This window comes from Miniopterus schreibersii, assembly GCF_964146895.1.
Source record: "Miniopterus schreibersii genome assembly, chromosome: 15".
In the NCBI taxonomy this organism is placed as follows: Eukaryota; Metazoa; Chordata; class Mammalia; order Chiroptera; family Miniopteridae; genus Miniopterus; species Miniopterus schreibersii.
This window is the reverse complement of record NC_138115.1, coordinates 27,277,830-27,303,008: the sequence shown is the minus strand read 5'-3', so window position 1 is coordinate 27,303,008 and position 25,179 is coordinate 27,277,830. Positions and strand designations below refer to the sequence as shown.

Here is a 25,179-nt window from a genome sequence, read left to right as displayed (position 1 = left end):
TACAACATTCTACACAACAACAAACAACAAACAAGAATAACTGAAACATCTTCCTATGCCTACTATTATAAGTGAGGTGGGGGGATGCCAGGGCTGTGGTGGGGGGGAAGCAGCAGTAAGGGGCTTGTACTCATAGATGTGAGGCAGAACACTAGTCCTTTAAGAAAATCAGACTTGAATATTGAGAAAAGATAAGTAGACGGCAGCCAAGGGTGAACCCGCTGCCCAAGGAAGGCTCAGCCTAGTAAGAGAATATGACTCATTATTTGTGAGCGATACAAATAAGTCACTGAAGACACTTACGTTTGAAAATTCATCATAAAAATTTTATTTAAGATCTCATGCCCTTATAAAAAAGTACATTACATCAAGATTGCAAAAAAAAAAGACACTTTTTTTAAGAGACTTATCTACTCATCTCTGTTACCTCGTTATTCTTTTCCTACCCTAACACACTTCCTCCTCCTTTTCTTCCTCCTGCTTTGAAAGGACAAGTGCCAGGAGGGAAATCTTAATGGAAGGTGCCAATTCCTTGCCAGGAAAGCAACAACTTCCTACTGGACTTTAGAGAGCCACTGGCATTCCTTGTTCCCAGACCCAGAAAGATCACTAAACCCTGAACTTAAATGTGACCTTTCTGTTACTTTCAATCTCTCCCTGAGTTTCTCTTTTACTCATACACTATACATTAAAACAATCTTAAATTTTAAGCACTCAGGAATTGCTTAAGAAATGATTAAAGGGTCTAAAGTTAACTTACTACTTTAACTTAACAACTGTTTTCTACATAAGACTCTCAAAGTTAATAAAAAGTATGAGTGGAGGACCCAATACTAACAAGGGGATGAATTCTGAGAGTAAATACATTTTATAACTCTTGTCTCAAAAGTAAGATCAATCCTACAAAATACTTAGGATGTTAAGAATGCAATTTACACAGTAAAAATGATTTGTTTTCAGTATGAAAGTATTTTTAATTTCTTTACTGCAGGTACAATGGCATCCAAGTTATCAATTTCTGTAATAAAAAAGAGAATAATAAAAGAGTAACTTTATCTAGTGATAGGCTCAAATGAAATGAGAATCTCTATGCAAAGGCAAACCTCAAACACAAAAGCAACAACACTGGTGCCCTCATGCACATGGAGTTTCTCTCCAATAGTGGTGATAAGATTATCACTAATTCAGACAAGATGTTTCACAGGGCATCTTGTTTGTAAAAGCTACCACATACAAGAATTCACTGACTCTGATATTACACTCATTAGCAGTATGCTCTTATTAACAGTTCCTTCTGGCCACATTTATGATATTATGTTACTGCCTCTTTAAATCTGTATAATTACATGGGTGGGCCTACATGGTAAAATCTCAGGTAGAGGCCACCTCTCTCCTGGGTCCCTAAGGATTTCTTTGCATGGAACACAGTCCTATCCTTAATTCTCTTGGAAAGATTTCTCATTAGTAGGATAACTCTTAAGTCTACCTTTTAGGATGAAACATATCTACCTAATAAAAGGTGTGAGGCTTCCCAAAGTACAAATCTCAGATGCAATGTATTATAGAGCTTAGCCTGCTCCAGCTTCCTAGATAAACCAGTTCAGGTTTTTCTCTGCCAGGTTCTTTCTGAATCTGATTTTTCTAAGACTATCTTCTTCTAATCAGCCTAAGTTGGAACTCTTTCTGAAAGCTCCTGGCTACTGAGGAAGCAAGGTCCTTTTCTCTGATTATCTAAACTCCATCTCTACTTAAGGTAAGCCCCAGTGGCAGGTTCTCTAGATTCTCACCACTTTTTCTAGATTATTCTGCTAGGCCACTATTCATAAACTCATTTCCTTTACATAAAATATGCTTCCTTGGAATCCACCTTTCTCCCTTAATGTTTAGCTAGATTTTGGTTGTTCTTCCTTCTGCCTAAATAGATGACCTTTGTTGTACTTGTCTGGATCCACTTACAAAGCATCAAGATACAAGAAAAAAATATAAGCAAATCTACAACAGAAACTTGGTTCACACATTGCATCATGGTAAGGTACAAGATCACACCTGTTTTCTCACTAAATGAGAAATCAACCTTATAAATCAACCTCACAGAGAAGAATCTTGGCTGATCTGAGAATCTTCAGCTTATATAAAAGAGTGTCTTTCTCCATATCTGTTATTCAGTATACCACTCTACTTCTAGATGCATAATACGACATCTAATAATAAAAAAAGTCATGTTTGCCAAAACAGATTTAACTTTCCCAATGTTATATATAATATTTAACTCCAACTATGACTAAAATTCATCTGCAGGGAGACTTGGCTTCTGGAAACAAATGATCTCACATGAACCATGCTGACAATAACCTGAGATGAAGTTTCTATAGAAGGATTCTGAAATAAGTGTTACCAGTACATTTATTAAAATATTAATCAGTAACAAGATCTTCACTACTTAAGTTAACTCCTATCTGGAAGCAAGTAAAATCATATTGTTCTATACCGGCGATCAAACCCACAACCTGGGTGTGTGTCCTTACTGGGAATCGAACCCACCACCTTTTGGTGTACAGGACAATGCTCCAACCGAGCCACATCAGCCAGGGCTAATTTGTATATTTAAAAAACACAGCAAATAGGCACTATCTTTTAAAAGGAGCAAGAGGAAAAGGAGAAAAAAACACCTTCCAAGGTCATAAATTTTATCAAAATTTCTCATTAGATAATGACAGAGTCAGGGCCTAGCCAGAGTAAATGCCATTTCTCATCTTAAGGTCCCAGGACAAAGGCAGCCCCTTGTTCCTTAAAGGATATGTGTTTTTCTGTTCTGTAGACTAATCCCAACCACCTCTAACTACAATTTAGGAGTGTTTTTCAAGAACTGTTAGTGGTTTCCAGACACTTTCTACCAAACACTCTAGGTAAAACACTAATCCAGTGACTAAGGAACATCCTTCCCTCAAACCCACTGACATCTTAAGACTTGAAATTTAAACACCATTTACAGAGATCTTACCTAAGATTTCAAGTAGATCATTAGTGAATGCCTGAAACGCTGGAAAAAACTCCTCATGTTCTTCCAATTTGGTGATAATGCTTTTAAAAAGAAACGCACAGTATACACTGAATTTCCAACTTAAAGTTCTTGCATCTGACTGAATATAGAATATTTTCAAAATAGAAACTGTCCTGCTAATTTAAATATAAATTTAATAATTTACTGCAATCCTTCCTTTTGAACTCTTTGTTCATCAAACATCACTTTTCTAAAAAAAAAAAAAAAAAATCTCTTATTATCAGTGTAAATATCTGCTCCAAGGTTAAATTTAGATAAATTTATATAAAGTTCCCTTAATATGGGGAACTTTCCATTTAGCTCAAGGATTCTTAAGAGACCATGTTTTTATAACATATTAAAAAATAATTGGCCTTTATATCTAGTTATATCTATTAAACATTAAGTATCAGTAGTTAGTAAAACAGTGGGAAGGGGAAAAAGACCAGTAGTGAGATAAATGTTCCTTTTAAAAGCATCAAGTATCAGAAAATTCAAGTGTCAGATTAGGTAAAGGTTCTTAGAAAACTTACAGAACATATGGAATAGTGAATTTTTTTCCTTCCCATATGTTGCAGTATAAAATTTGTGTGGGTGTGAGGAAGAAGAGTTTTATATTAGAGATACCTAGCTTTAAAAAAAAAAATCTTTAGCATTTTATCTTCTAATCAAATATGGTAGTGTATTAAAAACAGAATTTGTTTATATATTCTAAACTCACATGAAGTTGCAAACAAGGTTTGAATTTCTCCACATATAATTTCCCCTGGGAACAGGCTTACAAGTAATAATGCTGGATTATGTAAACTTATCCACCTTCTGTGCCCTACAATCTATTTTTATCTTGAAAATACTTGGCATTCTCTCCATCCCTAACGTGTGAAATTATTTTAGATTGTCAAGTTATTTAAAAGATGCTATTCCAAACAGGAAAGGTAAATAACTTATGAAATTTTGTAAGTCTTTAATTTTACCACTCCAAGCATTCTGGATGACACTTTGCAAGCTTTTTGAAATAAATACCTTTGGAGGTCTTCAGGTCCCAATACCTGCATAACCTGGTCATTCACATTCTCATTAATCAGCCTACACAATTTTCCAACTGTGCTCACCAGCACAGACAATGAGGATGAACTATCTGCAAAAGAGATATAAAAGAATAGGAAATTTTAGAAGAGAATTCTCAAAATCACTGAGTCAAATACCTTATGCTTTAGTTATCAATTTTTTACTTTAAAAAATTTTACCTGCTTTTTGTTGATTTATTAAGAATAATTCTTAAATGGGGGCCCAAAATGACAGAGGGTCATTACCTAATTCTAAGAGTTCTTGGAGGTTTCTCACAGCATTGTTCATTTCCCCAAGCCTAGTATAAACTTCATTCATTCGAGGATAGACTCCATTTAAAGAAGGCACATCAAACAATTTTTGGAAGTGAGAAACAATAGCTTGCAAAGTTTGAAAGTTTGGCATATTGCTGTCCTGTCCAAAAAAGAGGGAGAAAAAGAAAGATAGTTCACATCTTAAAATAATCCCAAACCTTTAATAAAAACTTTAAAAAGAGAAACAGAGTCCTAGTAGAACAAATGTCAATATCCATATATCAATTTTAAGTTAAGATTACATTAAAATGTAAACCTTTACATAAGTATTAAATATTACCTTTTCCTTATTTTCAACTTCTTCCAACATGGTATCTACTATAAATAGCAGGTCTTCAACTCTAATACCTTCATTTTCATCCTGCTTCTTTAAATTATGCCAAGGCACCAATTCTGCAGACAGTATTTTCAAGGACTTATACAAACCCTTTATAACAAAAGAAACGACATGATATTATTGATTTTAAAAAATAGTCCCCAAATTAATGCTAATAACATATAATTATGTTTCAATATATTTTTAAAAAATCAGGATGTTAGGGGTTTAATAAATTCATCAACCATTATCAGTATTTTTTTAAAAATATCATTACCAGTTTAGAAAAAGTCTGTTAAATTAGTTTTCTCCAGGTAAATACAGGCCTTACATAAAACATTCCATACTGATTGTCTTGAATCTGTTTTTAAGTAACTATGTTATTATTAGCATATGTTATTTAAATAATTGGTTTAAATTAATGATGGGTAAAAAATAAGCTTGTTCTTTATATTTTTGCCTTGAATTTTTTATAGCTGACTTATTAAGATGTAATTCACATAGCATAATATTCACCTTAAGTGTACAATACAGTATTTTAATATATTTACAGAGATGGGAAGCCATTATCTAATTTCAGAACATTGTTATCAACACAAAAATAAACCTGCACCTACTTGAAGTCATTCCCCATTCTTCCCTGCCCCAGCCCTTATCTTTCTTTTTCTCCCTGGGTACTACTAATCTACTTTTTTTTCTATGGATTTCCTATATTCTGTGCATTTTACATAAAATGGAATCATACTATAAAAGGTCTTTTGTGACTGGCCTCTTTCACTTAGGATAATATTTTCCAGATTCATCCATGTTATGGCAGATATCTCCAGGCAGGTTTTAATGTGAAAGGATGCCTGAATTAATTCTACTTAGTCTTCATGATGTCCTACTTAGTTTTCTTGGCCTAGACACGTTACCCTAATCTATTTTAAACTGTGCACAAGGGGCAAGGCTACTGAAAGTTTAGAACTGTTAAGACTGGTCAATTGATAAATATTTACTGAACATCTATGTGTGCATGTCACAGTACTTGGCCCTTTAGAACAATGCTATCCAAAAGAAATGGAATGTGAATTACAGCAATTTTAAATTGTCTAGTAGCTGCACTCTAAAAGTAAAAAGAAACAGGTGACATTAATTAACTCTAATATTTTATTTAACCCAATATAACTGAAATGCTATCATTTAATACTTAATAAATTATTTTTTTCCATATTAAGTCTTCTAAATCTTGTATTCTATACTTACAGCACATCTCAATTGGAACTAGCCACATTTCAAGTGATCAAGGCTACATGTGACAGGTGGTTCCTGTATTAGTGCAATGCCAAAATACAGAAAGAAGTATACAAAAAATTTTCTAACTTCTTTTAGTTTCCACTTATTTAACACTTTCCAATTCATGCCCAGACCTCACATATTTACACCTTTAACCTTTCATTTGGTAAGAAGGCAATGACCTACTTTAGCAATTCAAGGTAAATACATTCAGTGTCAAATGTTTTAAACATTAAGTACCACCAGAATTTGAAAAAAGTCAAGAAAGTCACAGCATGATACCTTCATTAACCAATGCTCCACTCCATCAACAAGGTGCAATCATAAGCAAAGGGTCTATGTATAAAAACCATACCAAATAGAAAATTTTGCTTGAGAATAAAAGTATTAACAAAATTAAGAAAAAACGATGTCTGGTATACTTAGCAGTGCAAAATGGTCGTAGTACAGTCCATCAAGTAAGCCCTGAAAAACCTAAAAAAGGATCTCCTAGGTTCTCCACATGGCTCAGCCTTGGGGATGTAAATTAAGGTCCTTCTGACTTTGGATGACTGGTCTCTGCAGCACTGGGGAATGGGAAAGCCGCAGTGCACTGGTTGAAAAAGCTAGTCTATGGCCCACCTTTCCTGGAAAGGCAGGTGGGAAAGACAGGAGGAAGGAGGTAGCCAATTAGCAAGCTCCATGCTTTTTCCGTCATTTTACCCCAAATCTAACCTGAGAAAATAATCTGGGAAAATGGTGGTTCCCAACTTAGAGGCTGCTACCGTGTAGTAAACCTTTCATATGAGGAAACCTCAAGGAACCTCATGTAGTTTCTCAATCTGAATCTTGATTCTGCAATATAAGGTAAATATCAGAAGCACTGCCCCAAATCCATGAGTTACTTCAGTGGCAGAGCCACTAAATTCCTGTTAGGGGTCCTCAGGATATTCTAATTATAAACCTAACTCTCCTTGTCTCCTTCCAGTGGGAAAACTATACAGTAGCAAGAATTCATCACCACTGTAAAGCTTTTTGGGGGGCCCCTTCCTCCTCCAGAATCTGGAGTACAAGTTATCTGCATCATCCAACTGGCACTTCATGGCTTATTTTCATTTCTTGTAATGATATATAGTGAATGGTGAAATTTTATTTCATATATTTTAATATGTTCTGTTTCTCCAATTAATCTGAATTTTGTGTTTCCCTTTCTAACACCTCCCATACTGCCTTGAATATCATAAATAGTCAATAACTATCCACTTATTTGATTCTTCCCTTTGTCTCCTTCCCCCTTCTAGTCTTTCCCTTGTCTCCGGAAGGCTGGGGCATTTTCTGGCCCATCTGCTCTAAGAAGAAAAGTGGAGTCAGTGTTATTCCCTCCTACTAGAAGAATCCCCTGGCAAGCAATACCTGGGGGAAATGCCATGATTTACATAATTAACCACTAATTATTTCTCCCTCTTCTGAGATACAAACTGGAGGAACTTAGGCCTATAAAACAGGTACATTAAGCCAACACTGTCACTCAATTACAATTTTTTTAATTTTATAGCTTTATCTGAGCCCTATTTAAAACGGGAAGGTGAAATTAGGCTGAATGTAAAGATTCTTTCATCAGTTACAGGTGTGTTTTCATTAAAACTTTTTAAAAATTCTGTATCATTTCCATTTTGTTGCCTTGAAATGTGTTATTCTGCTTCATTCTTCTGACAAATATTTAGTGTTAATCACATATCAGGAAGTTCCTTGGGACATGTGAGAGACAAAACCCATGGAACTTACACATTCCTACTCATATCTTCTGCATCATTTATACTTCCTGTAATAAGGTTTCTATTGACAAATACTATTACTGACTCACACCTTCATGAACAGAGGTATGCTATATATATATTAGTTATTGAAAAATCTAAAATTTAAAGGGAACAGAAATTAAATACTATTGACTTTAGCAATTCACCTTTCAGTGAGCTACTCAACAAAAACTGAAAAAAACCTGAAGTTAATACAGAATATACAATAATTCTATAAAGTGAAGAATATCCCATCTCCCATAGATAGAATAGGTAACAGTAGTAATGGCTGCTATCTGACCACAATCTGCTGTACAGGATAGACAGATATGGAGATAAGCTTTGAAAGAAAAGAAATAATTTAAAATATGAAGAGAAAAGAAACATCCCCAATTAAATGGAATGAAATCTATAGAGAAATAGGCCAGGAAAATCTGTAGCATGGGGACATCAAAACAAGGGAGATGAAGGGAGAACAGGGAAGGACTCAGAAGTCAAAGTGGATCTACTACAGATTTTCAACAAGGCAATGGGCCTAAAAACATCTCGTCTGGTAGAACCTTATAGGAGGCAAAACTTACAGTAATGACAACATCAAATAGGTAGTACTTAAAACAGATATGTAAGTAGCAAGATTCACATTTAGATAAGCCTTGTCAGCTTTACAGTTAAAACAAACAAAACAAATTAAGCCTAGTCCTATTAATAAAGTCCACAGACTCCAATAGATTTTCAAAGCATGTGAAGAATATTCAACCCCTCACCTTTAGGGAAGTCAGCTGATCTGCCCACATTTCTAATATAGGAACAAGATGCTCAAATCCGCAATCAAGATCTTTATTAAAATGTTGGGCTCCTCCTTTGCTCTGTTTATAAATTATTACTGGAGCTCTTGGATTGTGAATAATTGAATTGATGCTATTCAGTACCTTTAAAAAAAGACTGTTTTTAGTTGAAATCTTTAACCATAGTACTTTAAAAGTGATATATGTTAAAGGAGTACTTTATATATCAATGTAACATCATCTTCAAAGTTAATTTTAGACATTAAAAAGATATTTAATAAGACTGACACTTGTAATTTTTGGAAGTACAATAGTTTCATCAACATAATAAAACATGTAAGTTCTAATGAGAACCACAGACTTCACAGAGAAACTACAATGTATTTTTAAGTGATTTAGACTTGAAAGTAGTTGTGATCTATTATAATCCACAAAGAGAAGAATAATTATCCAGATATCCTATTGTTTCAAAGCTTCAGCTGAAGTTCAAAGTAAAGACAATGAATTATAGAGTCCAACACACTCTAAAGAGAAATCCTAAAAACATCATACAGGTCTTGCTAAGAAGTGATCAAATCGATCCTGGATAGTGATCAGCCTATTTATGTTAGAGATTGTTAGAGATTCATTGTACAGGATTCACCAAGATAAGTATATTTTAAAGGAATGTACAGAACTAGTGAGAGAAAAATGCTGCGCTGTTTTTCTTTTCCCCCAATAAAAGCTACAGGTCTCCTGAAAATTTGACTTCTGATGCTTATTTATAAGCAGTTTTGTTTGTTGTTTTAGTGTACTTCAGTATTTCACATCTATTTAAACTCTTTGAATACCATTTTAATGGGGGGGGGGACAACAATTTCACTCCACTAAATTATCGATGAGAGCAAGAACAGTCCTTCTCCCCCTGCCTCAGACCAAAAGTAAGGAGGGCAGCAGCACTCCTAAGAGAGACCAGGGAGCTGATGCTAGCTGAGCTTCAGAAGTTCACAGGAATCCCCACCCCCCGCCAAAAGCTGTGAGTTCTATGTCATATATCATCCGAAGAAAGAAAAGGGATATCAGAACCAGCAAGTTTAAAGGGAGAAGAGTACAGTAATTCCCTTATTTACCACCACCAAGGCCAGCCTATTTAATAAATGGTCATATGAGTATAAAAACAAGATACCATTCTGATCTTGAATCTTTGTCCCTATTCATACTTTAAGCTACAACTCATAGGTCTCCTAGTTATATGACTTCAGATGTTTATTTAGGAACATTTTTTTTTTTTCAGTTCAAGAAAGTGTATTTTGGCCCTGACTGGGTAGCTCAGTTGGCTAGAACATCGTCCCCATACACCAAGGTTGTGGGTTCGATCCCTGGTCAGGGTACATAGAAGAATCAACCAATGAGTACATAAATAAGTGGGACAACAAATCAATGTTTCTGTTTCTCTCTCTCTCCCCCCCTCTCCCCCTAAAATCAATTAAAAAAAAATTTTTAAAGAAAGTGTATTTCAACATTTCACTTATATCTAAACACATCATTTTAATGGAAAATTAATTATTTCTTCTATGCTGAATTATTGTTGACAGGAAGGTATATTTTTCCTTATCTGATGAGTGGCAATAAAAGATGTATTAACAATGAGGAAATGGTAAAATGACTTAATTCCCAGGGGTATAGGAATTAAAAAAACAAAACTCACAATAAAGGTCTTATTCAGAAAGAGCTCGCAGCTACTAATAGACACTTGGTATGGATAAAAAAAATGTATTTTTAAAGGTAATCATCAGAATCATTAAAAGGATTATGATGATGAACATTCTAACTACTTGAAGAGAAAAAAAGGAAAAAGGAATCTCAACAAATGTCAGGAAAAGAAAAGAATGAAACAAGAAACCATGAAAATAGAAACAGAAAATAAGATGCCAGGAATGAAAGTAGATGTGTGTTGGTCTGTGTCCATGAATGGTTTGATTCCTCTGTTAAAGGATAAAGTCTCTCAAATGGAATCTAAGAAAAAAAATGAAATAAAAGAGATTCAGTTATATATACCAGGTCAAAAGAGCTATCCAAAACAAAATAGTTTTCAGAAAGGTGACTAGACATGAAATCAACACAGAGATACATGAAGAACCAACAATAATCAATTAGAAAATATAATGGAAAAAAGATCCCACACAATAGCAAGTTATAAAATACCCAGGAAATAAATATAAGAAATATGCAAGAGCTAAATTTAAAAATATATATAACATTTGATCAAAGACTATCAAGGAAGACCCAAATAAAATTAAAGACATATTTCTGAGTGAAGTGATTCAAAACTGCAAAGGTATCGTTTTTCTGAAAAATAATTTAAAAAGTTAATTGAATTTCAGTTCATCTCGATGGGATCTATTTTTAAATTTGACAAACTGTTCATCCGGAAGAATAAATGTGCTAAAAACATAGTCAAGGAAAAAATTTAAAAGAACAATGACAAGATACTTAACCTATAAGGTATCAAAACTACAAAAATTTAAAGACTATGAAAACAGTATAAAAATGGAACAGACTAGAGTCTAAAAACAAACCTATGCATACAAGGGAATAAGACATATGGTAAAGGTTTCATTTCAAAAAAGTAGAAAAAAATGGTGTGTTGGAAACTGCAAATTCAAATGCCTATGGAAGCCAGGTAAGAACATAAATAACTGAAGCAAAGATGGATGGGAACTATGGCCTACTGAAGAGCACATGCCCATATGTGACCGGGGAAACGCATAATTTTGCTCTGATAATAACTGCACAGGATTTTGTTTCCAGATTCTCTTTTTTTTTTCCAGTCCTCACCAGAGGACATGTTTTTCTTGATTTTATAGAGACAGGAAAGGAGAGGGAGAGAAAAAACATCGATGTGAGAGAGAAATATCCATTGGTTGCCTCCCGTATGTGTCATGAACCCATGACCCTTCAGTGCATGGGACAACACTCCAACTAACTGAGCCACACCAGCCAGGGTGCCAGATTCTCTTTTTAAGAGAAACTATAAATAAGGACTTAAATAAAATCTCTTAATTTAAAAAATATTAGTAATTAACTCAGCGTTTAAAAAAACCCTGTGTGGGTCCACTAAAATAAAAATGCAGGCCCAATTCCATCAGTAAATTACCAGGCTTACTTGCACATCTTTTTAATAAATGCTTACCTATCTATTCTACAAAATCAGTAAGGTAAGATATCTACATCACACCATATAAAAAATTAAATTTCAGATGAACTAAATATCTAAATATAAAACAAAACCATAAAGAACCTTAAGAAAATGTACTTATATAATAATAGTAATACCAGCCACAGCAACACCAAAAACAATAAAAAGGGAAACGGCTTAAGGGAGAACAGGGAAAAGAGTAAAATCTTTTTTACACTTACCTGCCTTTTACTACCTGCTCTGAACCAGGCCAAAGTCTCTTTTAAGGGTTAAGACATATTCTAAGGCAAGCTAACTACAATGTTTTTAGCCAAACAGGTATGGCATGGCAAGACAAAACAGGATAAGCAGATACAAATATAAGTATTCCTTACCAACTGGTAATTTATTACACTGCAATTGAAACCAAGGTTGACTACAAACACCAGTCTCTTTGCCAGCTAGTCAATACCTGAAAATATCTTTGGTCAATTAGGGCCTGCTGCTGGTTATCTTTGCTGGGCTCATCTTTTTTCTCTGTGTCCTCAGCCTTGTTTGGACTGATAAGATCCTGTAATCTAAAGGGGGGGAGGAAAGAAAAATCAAGATAATACAAAATGCTTTCCTAGACACTAGATTAAGATAAACTCAGCCAAAGATCCAGCTACCCTCCCAAAAGCTTTATTTCATTTTATATATGTGTGTGTGCATGTGCTCACACACACATGCCTTTTTAAAAATTTAAGCCATATTGTCATTGGAAAAGAAGGTCCTCCCAATACACCACAAATTAGAAGGCATTGCTGAAAACAAAAGGGATCAGACTGAAGAAGAAAGTTCTAACTACTCCCTAACACTTGCAAAAAAAAAAAAATAGGTCCTAGCAGGTTTAGCTCAATGGTTAGAACATCAGCCCACAGACTGAAGGGTCCCGGGTTTGATTCCGGCAAGGGCACATACCTCGGTTGCAGGCAACCAATCAATGTGTCTCTCTCACATTGATGTTTCTCTCTCTCTCTTTTTTTTTTTTTTTAAGAAGTGGAAAGATCCATTTTCTTTTTTTGTATCTTTTATTGATTTCAGAGAGAGGAAAGGACGGGGAGAGAGAGAGATAGAAAGATCAATGATGAGAGAGTCATTAATCGGCTGCCTAGCCCTCAACCCGGGCATGTGCCCTGACCGGGAATCGAACCCCGATCGCCTGGATCCTACTAGGTTGATGCTCAACCGCTGAGCCACGCCCGGCTGGGCTCTCTCTCACTTTCTTCCTCTCTCTCTCTTCCACTCTCTCTGTAAAGCAATGGAAAAAATATCCTCAGGTGAGGATTAAAAAAAAAAATTTGGCAATAACTACAGAGAATGTAAACAACTTCCAAAGGATCCAAGCTTGGAAGCTATAGGTAAGGGAAGCAAGAAGCAATGGGCAGGGCAATTGGTTTGGGCACTGTAGCAGCAAGAACTAGAAAGTGATCCTTCCTTCTTCATGCTCCACTTGTCTCACTTATTTACCATATTCACATTCTTTACAATTTTGCCTAAAGGCAAGGCCAAAAGCTTATGATCTAGAATACAAGAGACAACAGTGATGCCTGGGCCAGGCAAGAGGGCATGAAAATCCAGGAGACCATTGTTCCAGGTGGTTACTAGAACGCTGGGGGGGGGAGTCTCTTTGCCCAAAAACTTAACTATGTATGAGTGTATCCACCTAGTAGCAAATCGCTGCCCTTCTCCAAATATCTCTGAAGTCAGGCTGTAATAGACATTCTTCCTTTCACCCACCATACCTTTGAAAAAACTGCTCTCTTAGTACACCCTCTTCAAATTAACCATCTTAACTTTGAGTATGCCTATCAGTTTCTTACAGAATCTTGATTCGTCAAACTGATTCCATGACTCATTAATGAACTTGACCTGCTGCTATTTGTAAAACAGAATGACAATATGCCTGCTATCATGTCATTTGCCTGCTAAAAAACAATCAATTGCTTTCAACTGCTTTGTGAATTCAATCTAACCTTCCTGGATTAGCTTTTGAATCTCTCCATACTGTTAGTCCTAACCCAATATTCTTCCTGATTCCTTTCTTACCTCATCTCTTACTACTACTGTGCAATTATCTACTCATCACATGCATTACCCATGATCCTCACTCAATTGCTCTTCTCTGCTCTGCTCTCTGGTGAGTATATGACAAAAATAATAATAATGATAACAATAATAATAACAAATGGAATTAGCTCTAGGTAAAAGTCAACCTCTTTCCTCTAGCAGACACGAAGACCTCATAATCTATTTTCCACTTGATTTCCCACCTATCTACCATATTAACCTACTTTACAGTTTTGCCTAAAGGCAGAGCCAAGAAGATATTATCTAGAATACAAGAGACATAGAAAAGCCAATATGCTCTCCAGTGGGATAAAAGAAAACTGATATATCTGAATTTAAATGTTAACCTTGCAGTCTTGTTCTTTAAACCTTTGGAATGTTTAAACTGGGCAAAATAACCTTTGGACTGGGCTTAAAACATCACTGTATTTCAAATAATTTGTAACACTACCAGGAAAGCAGACACTCTGGACTGAAAATTAAAGACATCTTTAGAATTAGCACCACCATTTTAGCTAGAGAATAATAGCTTATTTGCACCTATAGAAATTCCTTCCTTTACTTATTAGCACCAATAGAAACTCCTACCTTCTATTCATGTAATTATTCCCCTTCCCTTTCTCATAAAAACTCTTTGCCTTCACCCTGTAATGGGGACACTATTTGGGTTTCTGTCTCAATCTGTATTCAATTCTTTTTTATCCCAAATAAATAAATGTTGTGGCCTCTCATTTTGGCTTTTTAAAAAAGTTCTGTTTAGTAATCCTCTCATAAAAAATCTGCACAATCACCACAGATAAAGTCACTGATGAATCTTTGCTCCTTCTTGCCAGCACCAACACTGGCCTCTGCAGTCCCCCTGGCTCTCCATTCTGTTCTTGTGTTCCTGTCACTGTTTTCTTGAGGTCTTCTTATTCAGGCCACATCTGACAAGTCTATGTTTGGGTTCATTTTTATTTATGTAACCCAAGGAATCATAAATCATGCTGAAGCCAGTTGTCTTGCCACCACCAAAATGAGTTCTGAATTCAAATACAAAAATAATATCTGGTGTGGTCTTATACATTTTGGCTAGTTTTTCCTAAATTTCTGTCTTCGGAACTGTCGTCTTCCCAGGGTGAAGAACTTCAACGACTACTTGTTTCTGCGCAAGTAGTCTATTGGTCATGAACTTTCTGGTCCATATAGTTACTGTGTCATTCATTCATGATGGTTTCTGACCTTCAAGAAGCCAGGGAGGAAAAGCTTTTTACTTATTTATTTTTAATTAAGCTAAGAGTGTTTGAGAAACCTATGTTGTAGCAGAATAGGCTGTACTCAAAATATGCAATGGTTGTTTGTAGTTTCTAAAGCAGTGAGCAGGGCCTGAAGGCCATACAAATCCCCTAAGAGTGGCTAAGCGATACTTTATGTACTTAGTAGACACTCATTCCACAGAGATAAGAGCATTAGCTCTGTTTCTTTGTGGAGGCTGGGGAAACCAGAAAACTGCACTTCCAGCTTAAAATATGCTTCTTTTGGAAGGGAGTCTAGCTCCAGGCCAAAATCCTGTGTGTTATCTTTCAGGCCCAATCCATAGGCAATTATACAGGCTTTGCATGGAAAGCCTCATGGGGGAAAGCTGCCGCTCCCCCATGCACACACTAGCCCAAGTGTGCATCGTAATCTCTGGAGGGAATTGCTGTCAAGAATTCAGTCCCCCTAACCTCTCCCCTCCCTCCAGACTCCTGGCTGGCCATGCTCACATGCATTTCTGCATTCCTAGCCCAGGTGCCTCCATTCTGATCCCTCTTTATTGGGAGGCTCTGAGAGAGGCACTTTTCACTTCTCCTTATGGGGTAGGGAGAGCCTTAACTGAAACACTGTTCTCCAGTCTGACTCTACTTTTCTATTCCTAGGCCTACTCCTAGGCCCATGAAACAGTAGGGGTCTTTTGTGCCAGGCTCCTAAGGCAGTGAGATGTTTCCTCCCATCTGTTCTACATGTCACTGATTACCCCTGCCTGGTGCCATTTCCTGGGGAAAATGGAACATTGACAACGCAAACTTTTCTTTTTGGCCCCTTGCTAATACTACTGCAGTAAGTGAATAAAGCCTAGATTGTTAATTTCAGTTTGTCTTGTTGGTCTAACTGACCACCTCAACACCTGTCATCTCAACACTAGGGTGATGGGATTCTGATTTTGTTTCCTCCTTAGCAAAATACATATACCATTAAAAATTAAAGGGAATTGTGTTTTGGTTATCTTGCACTGGCACACCTATCTGATCACTTCCTAGCAACAGAATTTTACAATTAACCCATTTGTAATATTAACTCAAACAAGAGGAGCCCGTGTTTTCCCATGTTAAATTAATATCCTCATTTGATATTGAAGGTTGGTGAGCTGAAAGGTAGCTACAAATCTAAAGGGGAAAAATGAATTTTTTTATTCTAAAAGGGAAAGAGACTTTCCCTCCTTTCTCTTGTAGCATTTCCTTTTGAAAACTGTAGCTACAAATCCCATCTGTCTCTTTAAGAAGAACATAAATTTTTAAAATTTACATAAGCCTCTTGCCAATTTTACATCCTATGAATGCCTGCCTTGGGGGTCTTGGAACCATCTCTTTGAATGTGGATATCCGGGAGGGCTATACCTTGTCTCCCAGTTTTACTGGAGATTAGCCTGGGCTCCTAGCTCTAAATTGTAACTTCCTGCTTGGGCTAGGGATACAAAAAGTTTTCTTTTTCCTTTGGATAAAGACAATTCACATGTATGTAACAGATAGTATATGCCTGGCTGTATAAAAGCGTGAGATCTCTTTGTGTCTTTGCCATCTCTTTAGTGGATTGCCTATAGTGCACATCAGTCTGGTTCAATGTTTATTCAGTAATGAAACTGTTTCTTTTTTTCTATATATGTGGAAAGAATTCACTGAGTTGACAGATTTTATTCTTAATTATTTCCCCAGTATCAGTTGTTTGAAAAAATATTCTACCTCTGCCACTTAAGAAAATGAAAATTTGAAATGTTTTACCTTAAAAATTTTTTCACTGGGTGCTTTGTTTGGTTCTAATTTATCAGTGTGGTGGTTGGGAGTGTGAGATTTGAAGTAACAATGATTGGATACAGACCTAATTTCTTTTAAAGTTCTTCTATATACTACCCAAGTGATGAAAGTTACCTAACATTCCTAATTCTGTTTCCACATCTAGATACTATAAAAGTTCCATACCTAAAGAGCATAGATTTTTTTAAAATTCCAAATTTAAATTTCTAAAAACACAAATAATTTCTTCAAATTCAGCAGAAAAATATGGCAGGGATTGGTTCTGAATCACAATTTTAAAGGCTAATAATAAAAAAATCAATATAAAGACCAGAGCCTAAATGAACAACACAAAACATATTTATAGTCAATTCCTATTTGTGGTAGTTATGTTCCATAAAGTCACCATAAACACTAAATTAGCAAAGATTAAACCATTGCTCCTAGGAGAAACACAGGGTCAGGTTCCTGCATGCATCTGGTCACATTTCCTCAACTGATCAATATATAACCTAGTTTTATGTGTTAATGTTTAAAGACACAGCTAACAGCACTATAACTCATGCCTAAATGAAGTTTACCTAACACATACATTTTTTTCTGTAAGGCACATCACTTCTTGTATAGGGACACTAGACAGCACTTCAACACTATGCTTGGGGGCCATCACAGAGAAATTGGCAAAAATGTGCAAAAAAAGTGGCACTGTGATCACAAAAAGGATGCTTGTTTACAGTATGAGGGCTGAAATAAGAAGGCAGAGCATCATCTTGTTCAACAGCTGGAAATGTTTGTGTTGGGCATGTCCATGAATGTGGCATGTGCTGCCACAGGAAGAAGGAAACACAGCTATCACTAAAAGCTGAATCAACTTATGCTAATTGATTTAATACATCTAATACATATATTAACTCATATAATTTTCAAAATATTTCATCTCAATGCTCATTCAAGTCCCATTCTGTTGAACCAAAGAGTACACATAGATAATCTTCAGGAAATGCTATCACTTTCGGAGGACAAATTTTTGGAAATTCCTCTGAGTACGTGCTTTTCAAAGCCAAGAAAGATACAAGTGGTGAATATGAATAGCTATCCATCCTGGTACTTTTAAAGTGTGGTGAGGCTATATATTCTTCAGGTCACGGCTACCACCAATGAAAGCTTGGGCTTGTTATTTTTAATTTCAGTGATTCTCTTACAATTCCTTCATGACTTCCAAAGACAACTTTCTAGTTAAAATCTTGCCCTTTATTACATCGGGCAAATACTTTTCTCTTGTTCTTATTTAAGATGAATATATAGCCAAATCCAACACAGTAGAAACTGTTTTGAAACTGCGGAACCAGAAATATCCCTTTTTATTGTCTTTTCCCTCTATCAGCCTGGTAACTTCAAGCCAAGCCCACTATGAGGTAAGCATGAGATAAGCTGACAGGTAACAAAATACAAAAGCCTAATAAATTAGTAACTTTGGTAAAATATAATTACTTGATGCTTTTCTTTAGGGCTTTCTCCAGTTTCTTCACCTGTTGTTTATAAAGTCTTAATTCATGCTGTGTGGGCCTGTAGGAAATAAATCATATTGAATAGATTCAATTTAATAAATAAAACTGTAAAGATGTTTAATAAACAATTGAGTATACTTTGTTAGTTATCACAAATACGCTTATCAAAATTCTTAAAATATTTCATGATGCCAGTTAGGTGTTTATTGGCCACTAGATTTCTTCTCTGTATTCTCTATTCAAAACTTTTTACCCATTTTTATTGTTGTTAACCTATTAACTTGTTTATCTAATGAAATATTTCATATGAACAGACAAGAATAAAGAACAGTAAAACAAATAGTATTTTACAAATAGTTTTACAATATCCAGGTTGAATATTAACAGATGTTTCAAATCTCTTTTTAACTAAAATGTTATACATATACTTAAAACTCCATGTGTGTCCCTCATTAATGTCATTCGTCTCCTTTGCATAACACAGGTAACCAAAATCCCGAATTCACTGTTCATGATTCCCGTGCATGTTTTAAAGGTGTTACTATATATTTATATAATCATAAATTTCCATATTACTATGTGGCAGGTTGTTAAAATTTATATAAGTGGTTTATACTGTAGGTATCAGTCCCCTCTCCATTAAAGTATAAGCTTTATGAGAACAAGGTATTTGTTTTGGTCATTATATTATACTAGAGCTTAGGGTAGTGTCTAACATAATAGGCGTTCAACAAATATTTGTTGAAGAAACATCTCATTCCTTTTTACTTACTAGTTACATGGAAGGCCTCATTCTATTGTGGTAGCATGCTCTATATAAATATACCTTTCTGTGGTATGCCATTTAAACTTTTTAGTTTCTTCTCCTTCCACAACACACAGGGATAAGATGAAATAATAAGATGTCCTAAAGGAATTTGGGAATGGGAAACCCACTAGTATAAGACTGAATCTACTCTGAGTTCCTACCCAGTTTTATCTTGTCAATGTCCACTCCTATTTTCTCACTTCCTTGTCTACCTATGTGTTCTTGTTCCTTCCATCATATGAGAGAAAACTGACTAAAATGACTATGAATATGAATTTCCCCAAGATTAGCTTTAGAGTAAAAGGGCTAAACTGACTCATTTAACATCCCAAATTCCATTATGTGTTTACTTTCCAAAGGTTACTTACAAATGACTTAAGTTTCTCTCACCTGGTTTCCAAATCTTTTTGGAGATTCAGTTTTTCACTTAAAAGTTTATCAATCTTATATTTTGATTCCTTCAGTTGATTCTGTAACGACTGCAACACATTTCATTTAAAAAGTTAACTTTCCTAGATGATTATTTTATTTTATAAAAAAATATTTATGAGTCATGTAGTCCCCATACCATTAGAAGGCCTTTATAAGTCGGTGAGGCATCAAGACTTCTGTAGTCATCGTCTTCTGACTGACTTTCATCTTCTTTGTATTGCCTATGAAAAAATATATGCAGTACACTTCTTATGAAAAATCTATCTTCAAAGAAAAAATCTAGCTAACATAAATTAAATCAATCCAATAAGGTTTTGATAACCCAAATATGAATTAAAATTTAAACCAAATTTCCTACTTGTGCTCATAGAGAATGGGGACTAGCTACTGAAATCAGAACCATCCAACAAAAACTTTTAATAATTTTCAGCAGACTCTGAGCTTATAACTTTGGCCAGCTATAAAACACTGAAGTCTTGCACAAAAACAGAAATTGTTTTTAGATTTAAAGGTAGTAAAATTTGGAAAATTTCAAGTATTTATCTTCTGATGAGTCATGCACCCAGTTAATATTTTGGGACTGTTTTGTCTGAAAAAGACTTCCAGATTTACCAGGAAATATTGGCAACTTGGGGCCTAAAAAAAAAAATCAAGCTGTGGTGTATGTATTTGTGAATTTTACATTCTATCAAAGAAGAATTTCAGCTATATATGAAAAAAATAATTTTTTATCACAATGAAAGGTGCTCCAGCTTTGTAAGGTTAAAAATCCAGATTTACTGGAATTTTTAAAAAGACACGTTTCTCCTGTTGCTTTCTTGTACTGTGTATACGTACATATTGGAAATATTTGTGCTCAGTTTTCTGAAGCAGATACAGTGTCATGAATATAGTTGTTAAAATTATTCAACACATGTGCCAGTTTGTGAAACCACTGAATCAAATAGAGGGCAATGAATTTAAAGATCTTCTGGGTTTTGCCAATGCTTATTGGTTGAGTCATGGAAGTTGCAAAGGTTTACCACACTGTTTAACCTGAATTCAATATTTTCTAGGAAAAAAAAGGTTCAATAATCAAACACAAAAAATGGTTATGTGATTTATATTTTTTCACCGATATCACTCTACATATGAGTAAGCTAAATTTGAAGCTCCAAAGAAAGAAAAAGCATTATTTGTGAGTAGCTCATAGGTATGAGAATTTATATTGAAATGGAAACTTATCATAATAGAAATCAGCATTGATTTAAAATTTTCCTAATGAGTCAATATGTAGATTTTAGTTTTGATCAGCAATGCATGTAAAGTGGCTATTAAAACTACAAGATAGCCCAGTGTGTAAAGACAAACTCAGAGCACAACTAGATTAAAAAACACACACAATAGCCCGGCCAGGAGTGGCTCAGTGGTTGAGCATTGACCTAGGATCCAGGTGATCAGGGTTTGATTCCCGGTCAGGGCACATGCCCGAGTTGTGGGCTGCAGCGGATCAATGACTCTCTCATCATTGATATTTCTCTCTCTCTCTCTCCCTCTCCTTTCCTCTCTGTGAAATCAATAAAAATATATTAAAAAAAAAAAGATATTAAAAAACAAACAAACAAATGAAAAAACACACACAATAAAACTCTGAAGAACTTTTAGTTGCTATTGGTAGATTTAGAGTTGCTTTTCACTTTTGCAATACCCTTCCAAATAAGAGCTAGTGAATTTATTTAAGTTGGATATAGTTTTGAAACAGATATGTCTAGATTCAAAGTCAAATCAACTATTCAAAAAATAAATAAACCAATTTTGCAAATATGGATGCAAATATTAAAGGAAAAACAATTTTTTGTATTTGATTCAGTTGCTAGAAACTTTTAGTTATGTTTAAAACAACTTGGATATGTATAACTATTTTTCAACTGTAAACTTCATGAAATCTAACTACAGATCAAATATTTCTAATGAAAAATTAGTGTTTGAATTGAGATAAGCTGTAAGTTAAAATATTCATATTTTGATGACTTAATATGAAAAAATCTCATTAATATTGTTCTTATTAATTACATGTTGAAATGATAGTATTTTGAATGTTAAATAAAGTATTAAGATTTATTTCACCCTGGCCAGTGTCTCAATGGTTAGAGCACCAGCCCACACACCAAAGGTTCACAGGTTCAATTCCAGTCAAGAGCACGTACCTGATTGCAGGTTCAATCCCTGGCCCGGGTTGGGGCAGGTATGGGAGGCAACACCACCCCCACAATGGCCTCAATTCTTTTGTCATTATTAGTCGAGAACCCCAGTTTACACAACTTCAGAGGCAACCTCTCATACCATATTCTACATGAAAGATTTCAATGATGGCTATGCTAAATCTTCTCTACTCTTACTACAAATCCCAAACTCTCTTCATCTAGATCAGCAGTCAGCAAACTGCTGCCTATGGGCAGAGCACAAGCCAATTCATTTGCATATCATCTATGGCTGATTTCATGCTATGATAGTAGAGAGTTGAGTAGTTGCAAGAGACTATATAGCCTAAAATGCCTAAGATATTTACTGTTTGGCCCTTTAGAGAAAAATGTTTGCCAACCCCTGAAATCTAGATGAGAATTTACTAAAGACATAGACCAAAGGTAGTAACTAATACTCAGTTTGGACCATATATTTTTTAAAGCATTGAATTTATTGTGAACATTAAAAATCAGATTTCATTTATAAATCTAACCTTGTAGCTTCTCTGGAAAAAACAGATCTAGCCACACTGGGCATACATTCTTGCATGGCATCAACTGGCGAGTGTTTAGTAACTACCTCCTTAAGGCAGATGGTGTACAGCTCTCCACTTTGCCACAGTCCCCATATAACTAGCTTCACTTATTTTCATTATTTTCTTTACTCTGCGGGCATAAGAGTTTACAACCTCTCAAGCTAGGAAATTCTTTATTCTCCTTCTCTTCACTCCTACGTATGGTCATCGTTCATTTTAGTGTCAACTTGGCTAAGCTATGGTGCCCAACTGTTTGATCTAACACCAGTCTAGATATTGCTATGAGGTTACTTTTTAGATGTGATTATCGTTTAAATCAATAGACTGAGTAAAGCAGATAAACCTTCATAATGCGGGTGAGTCTCATGCAGTTAGTTAAAGGCCTCAAAAGCAAAGACCAAGACCTCTAAAATGTGTGGTATTTTGCCTCCTGACTGCCTTCAACCTCAACACTGCAACATCAACTCTTCCCTGGGTCTCCAGCCTGCCTCACAGATTTGACTTGCCAGCCTCACATTCGCATGAACCAATTCCTTTAAAATAAATCTCTCTCTATATAATATATAAATGTACATCTCATTGGTTCTGGTTTTCTTGAGAACCCTGACTACCACACATACTTATAAGCCCATCACCCAGTGTTTCTGTATTAAAGAAAAAAGTGCTTTCCTTCTTTGCAAGGCAAATGATGTCTTCTCATTCACGTACAGCTTCCTCTTGGTTCAGCATCTGAATGACTGCCCTCTATAGGTTATGACATCTATCTATAAATATACCCACAAATCCCTTGAACTCCAGCCAAACTGGCTTAATAACAGCACCATAAGAAAATCTACACTTCCGTATCTACGAGCTTTTGCTCATAACAGCCAAGCAGTCTAAAATGGCTCTACCTTTTTGCCTTTCTGCTTTCCCAAATTTTACTTATTCTTCGAGCTCAAGCACAACCCCACCTGCTTTGTAAAAGCTTCCCTGGTCACTCCATCCAAATCTAATTTGTTCTAGTTTATACTCCTACATTACTGTCTATATAATTTTTAGTAATTATTGTGACATTAGTGTTTTTTAAGTCTCATATTATTTTTTAAATTATTATGTGGTTACATTTTATCTCCCTTAACAGATTACAAAATCCTAGAAAGTAAGGACCCTATCCAAAACTTCCTCCTATCTCTGCAGAATTTAACACCACCACTACCATCTAAAGAGTAAGTTTCATTTGAAAATCAGAAGATCCCCTAAGTTTCATGTAATACTGCTTTCTAAATAGAATGAAGCAACCAGTTGCTCTATCATTAACTGTTCTTTTCTTGTCTTCCCTTCCTCCCTTTTACACTTTTTCCCTTCTTCCCTCCATCCTGCTTTCTTTTTTAAAGAGTCTCTAAGGGGTTAGAAGGAATCAGCAACCAGCACAGTTCTGTCACTGGTCCTGCTGAGTTTCTGGAAAGTTATTTTTCTTAAGAATACTACAGCGTATGCTTGATGAAAGTACAGCATTTATCTGCTTTGTTTATTATAGTATCCTGAATACCTAAAACAGAACAGGTACAAAGAAGATGCTCAAATAAGTATTTGTTAAAAAAACTGTTCCATCCATAAGCAATGAAACAGAATAGTTACTGTTTTAATGACCCTATATTAAAGCTCTTTAGATTATTTGGCCTTAGATATCCTTCAGCTATTTTAGGTTAGTCGAAGACCATTATTTTAATCTTTACCCCTAATCTTTTTTTTTTTTAATCCTCACCTGAGGATATTTTTTCCACTGTTTTCCAGTGAGTGGGGGGAGAGAGAGAGAGAAAAAAAAAAACATCGATGAGAAAGAGACACCACACTGATTGGTTGCCTCCCTCATAAACCCTGACCAGGCTGGGGATTGAGCCTACAACCAAGGAATGTGCCCTTGACTGGAACTGAACCCAAGACCCTTCAGACCAAGGGCTATCGCTCTAACCACTGAGCCAAACCAGCTAGGGCTAACCTTAATTTCTTTAATCAGAGGTGACAAGTGTGTTTTACTCTCTATATGCTTGATTTTTCACTATGACATTTTATCTTTAGCTCATATAAATCTGCATACAAATTAGATTGCACTTTGCTAGGCAGCTAATCTAATTCTATCGCTTTGTGAATACACTCAGTAACTATCCAATGGCTCCATGACATCAGCAGAACAAATTATAATACTTCAAAATATAAAGTAAACTCTATTTTTTCTGAAACCAATATTTTGGTGAAATAAATATATATATTTAATATATAGTAGAACAACACTTTTTTTTAGAACAATACATTTTAACATAAGTAATAAAATACAGTCTTCAGGATCTTTATAAAAAAATAAATTCATAACTACATATTAGGTAGATTTCTAAAGCATATTTTAAGTTTCAAAAGGCTATGAAAACTTTTGGTGTGACTCACAAATGAATAGTAACTTTAAAAACTGTAATTCAGGATTAGTCATACCTTTGTTTATGAAGTTTTCTAATTTTAGATTCATAGTAATCAATCAGGCAAAGCAACCTAGAAAACAGAAAATAAAATGAATTATTTTCAAAATGTGATATTGCAGCATTTACTATTCTCTCTACATAATTCAAATTACAGTGATAAATGTACAGATAATCTAGCAAGTTTGTAAAAAATTTAAGTGGTTTTGCCAGAAGTACTATACTAAATCATATATTTTATATTACTTTCAAAGTATAGTTTTAAAAGTAACCACAAACATTATATCTCAACATAGTAAATGTATATTCTCCCTGTCCCAACAGTTCTACCTCTAGCAATCCACAGAAATAT

The 25,179-nt window shown here is 35.0% G+C and overlaps 1 protein-coding gene and 1 pseudogene across 7 annotated transcripts in view; both read right to left on the bottom strand.

Annotated features, from left to right (window-relative positions):
- Positions 1-949: 949 nt before the first annotated feature.
- The window catches only part of CEP70 (centrosomal protein 70), a 40,790-nt gene continuing 16,560 nt past the window's right edge, over positions 950-25,179 (bottom strand). For 3 of the 6 annotated variants that reach the window (XM_081159882.1, XM_081159881.1, XM_081159883.1), the window contains exons 9-19: positions 24,844-24,900; positions 19,753-19,837; positions 19,575-19,663; positions 18,360-18,434; positions 12,203-12,308; positions 8,553-8,717; positions 4,703-4,849; positions 4,354-4,522; positions 4,064-4,178; positions 3,002-3,081; positions 950-1,018 (exon numbers count right to left, since the gene is read on the bottom strand). In XM_081159882.1, the coding sequence (XP_081016008.1) occupies positions 957-1,018; positions 3,002-3,081; positions 4,064-4,178; positions 4,354-4,522; positions 4,703-4,849; positions 8,553-8,717; positions 12,203-12,308; positions 18,360-18,434; positions 19,575-19,663; positions 19,753-19,837; positions 24,844-24,900 (1,150 nt within the window). In that variant the 3' untranslated portion in view covers positions 950-956. Of the gene's footprint in view, positions 1,019-2,122; positions 2,202-3,001; positions 3,082-3,937; positions 4,179-4,353; positions 4,523-4,702; positions 4,850-8,552; positions 8,718-12,202; positions 12,309-18,359; positions 18,435-19,574; positions 19,664-19,752; positions 19,838-24,843; positions 24,901-25,179 lie in introns of those variants that run through there. The other 3 variants (XM_081159884.1, XM_081159885.1, XM_081159886.1) reach the window with 3 other exon arrangements.
- Positions 14,608-15,043, bottom strand: LOC308568098 (small ribosomal subunit protein eS24 pseudogene; annotated as a pseudogene). The gene has a single exon. The product of its transcript is annotated as a small ribosomal subunit protein eS24 pseudogene (transcript).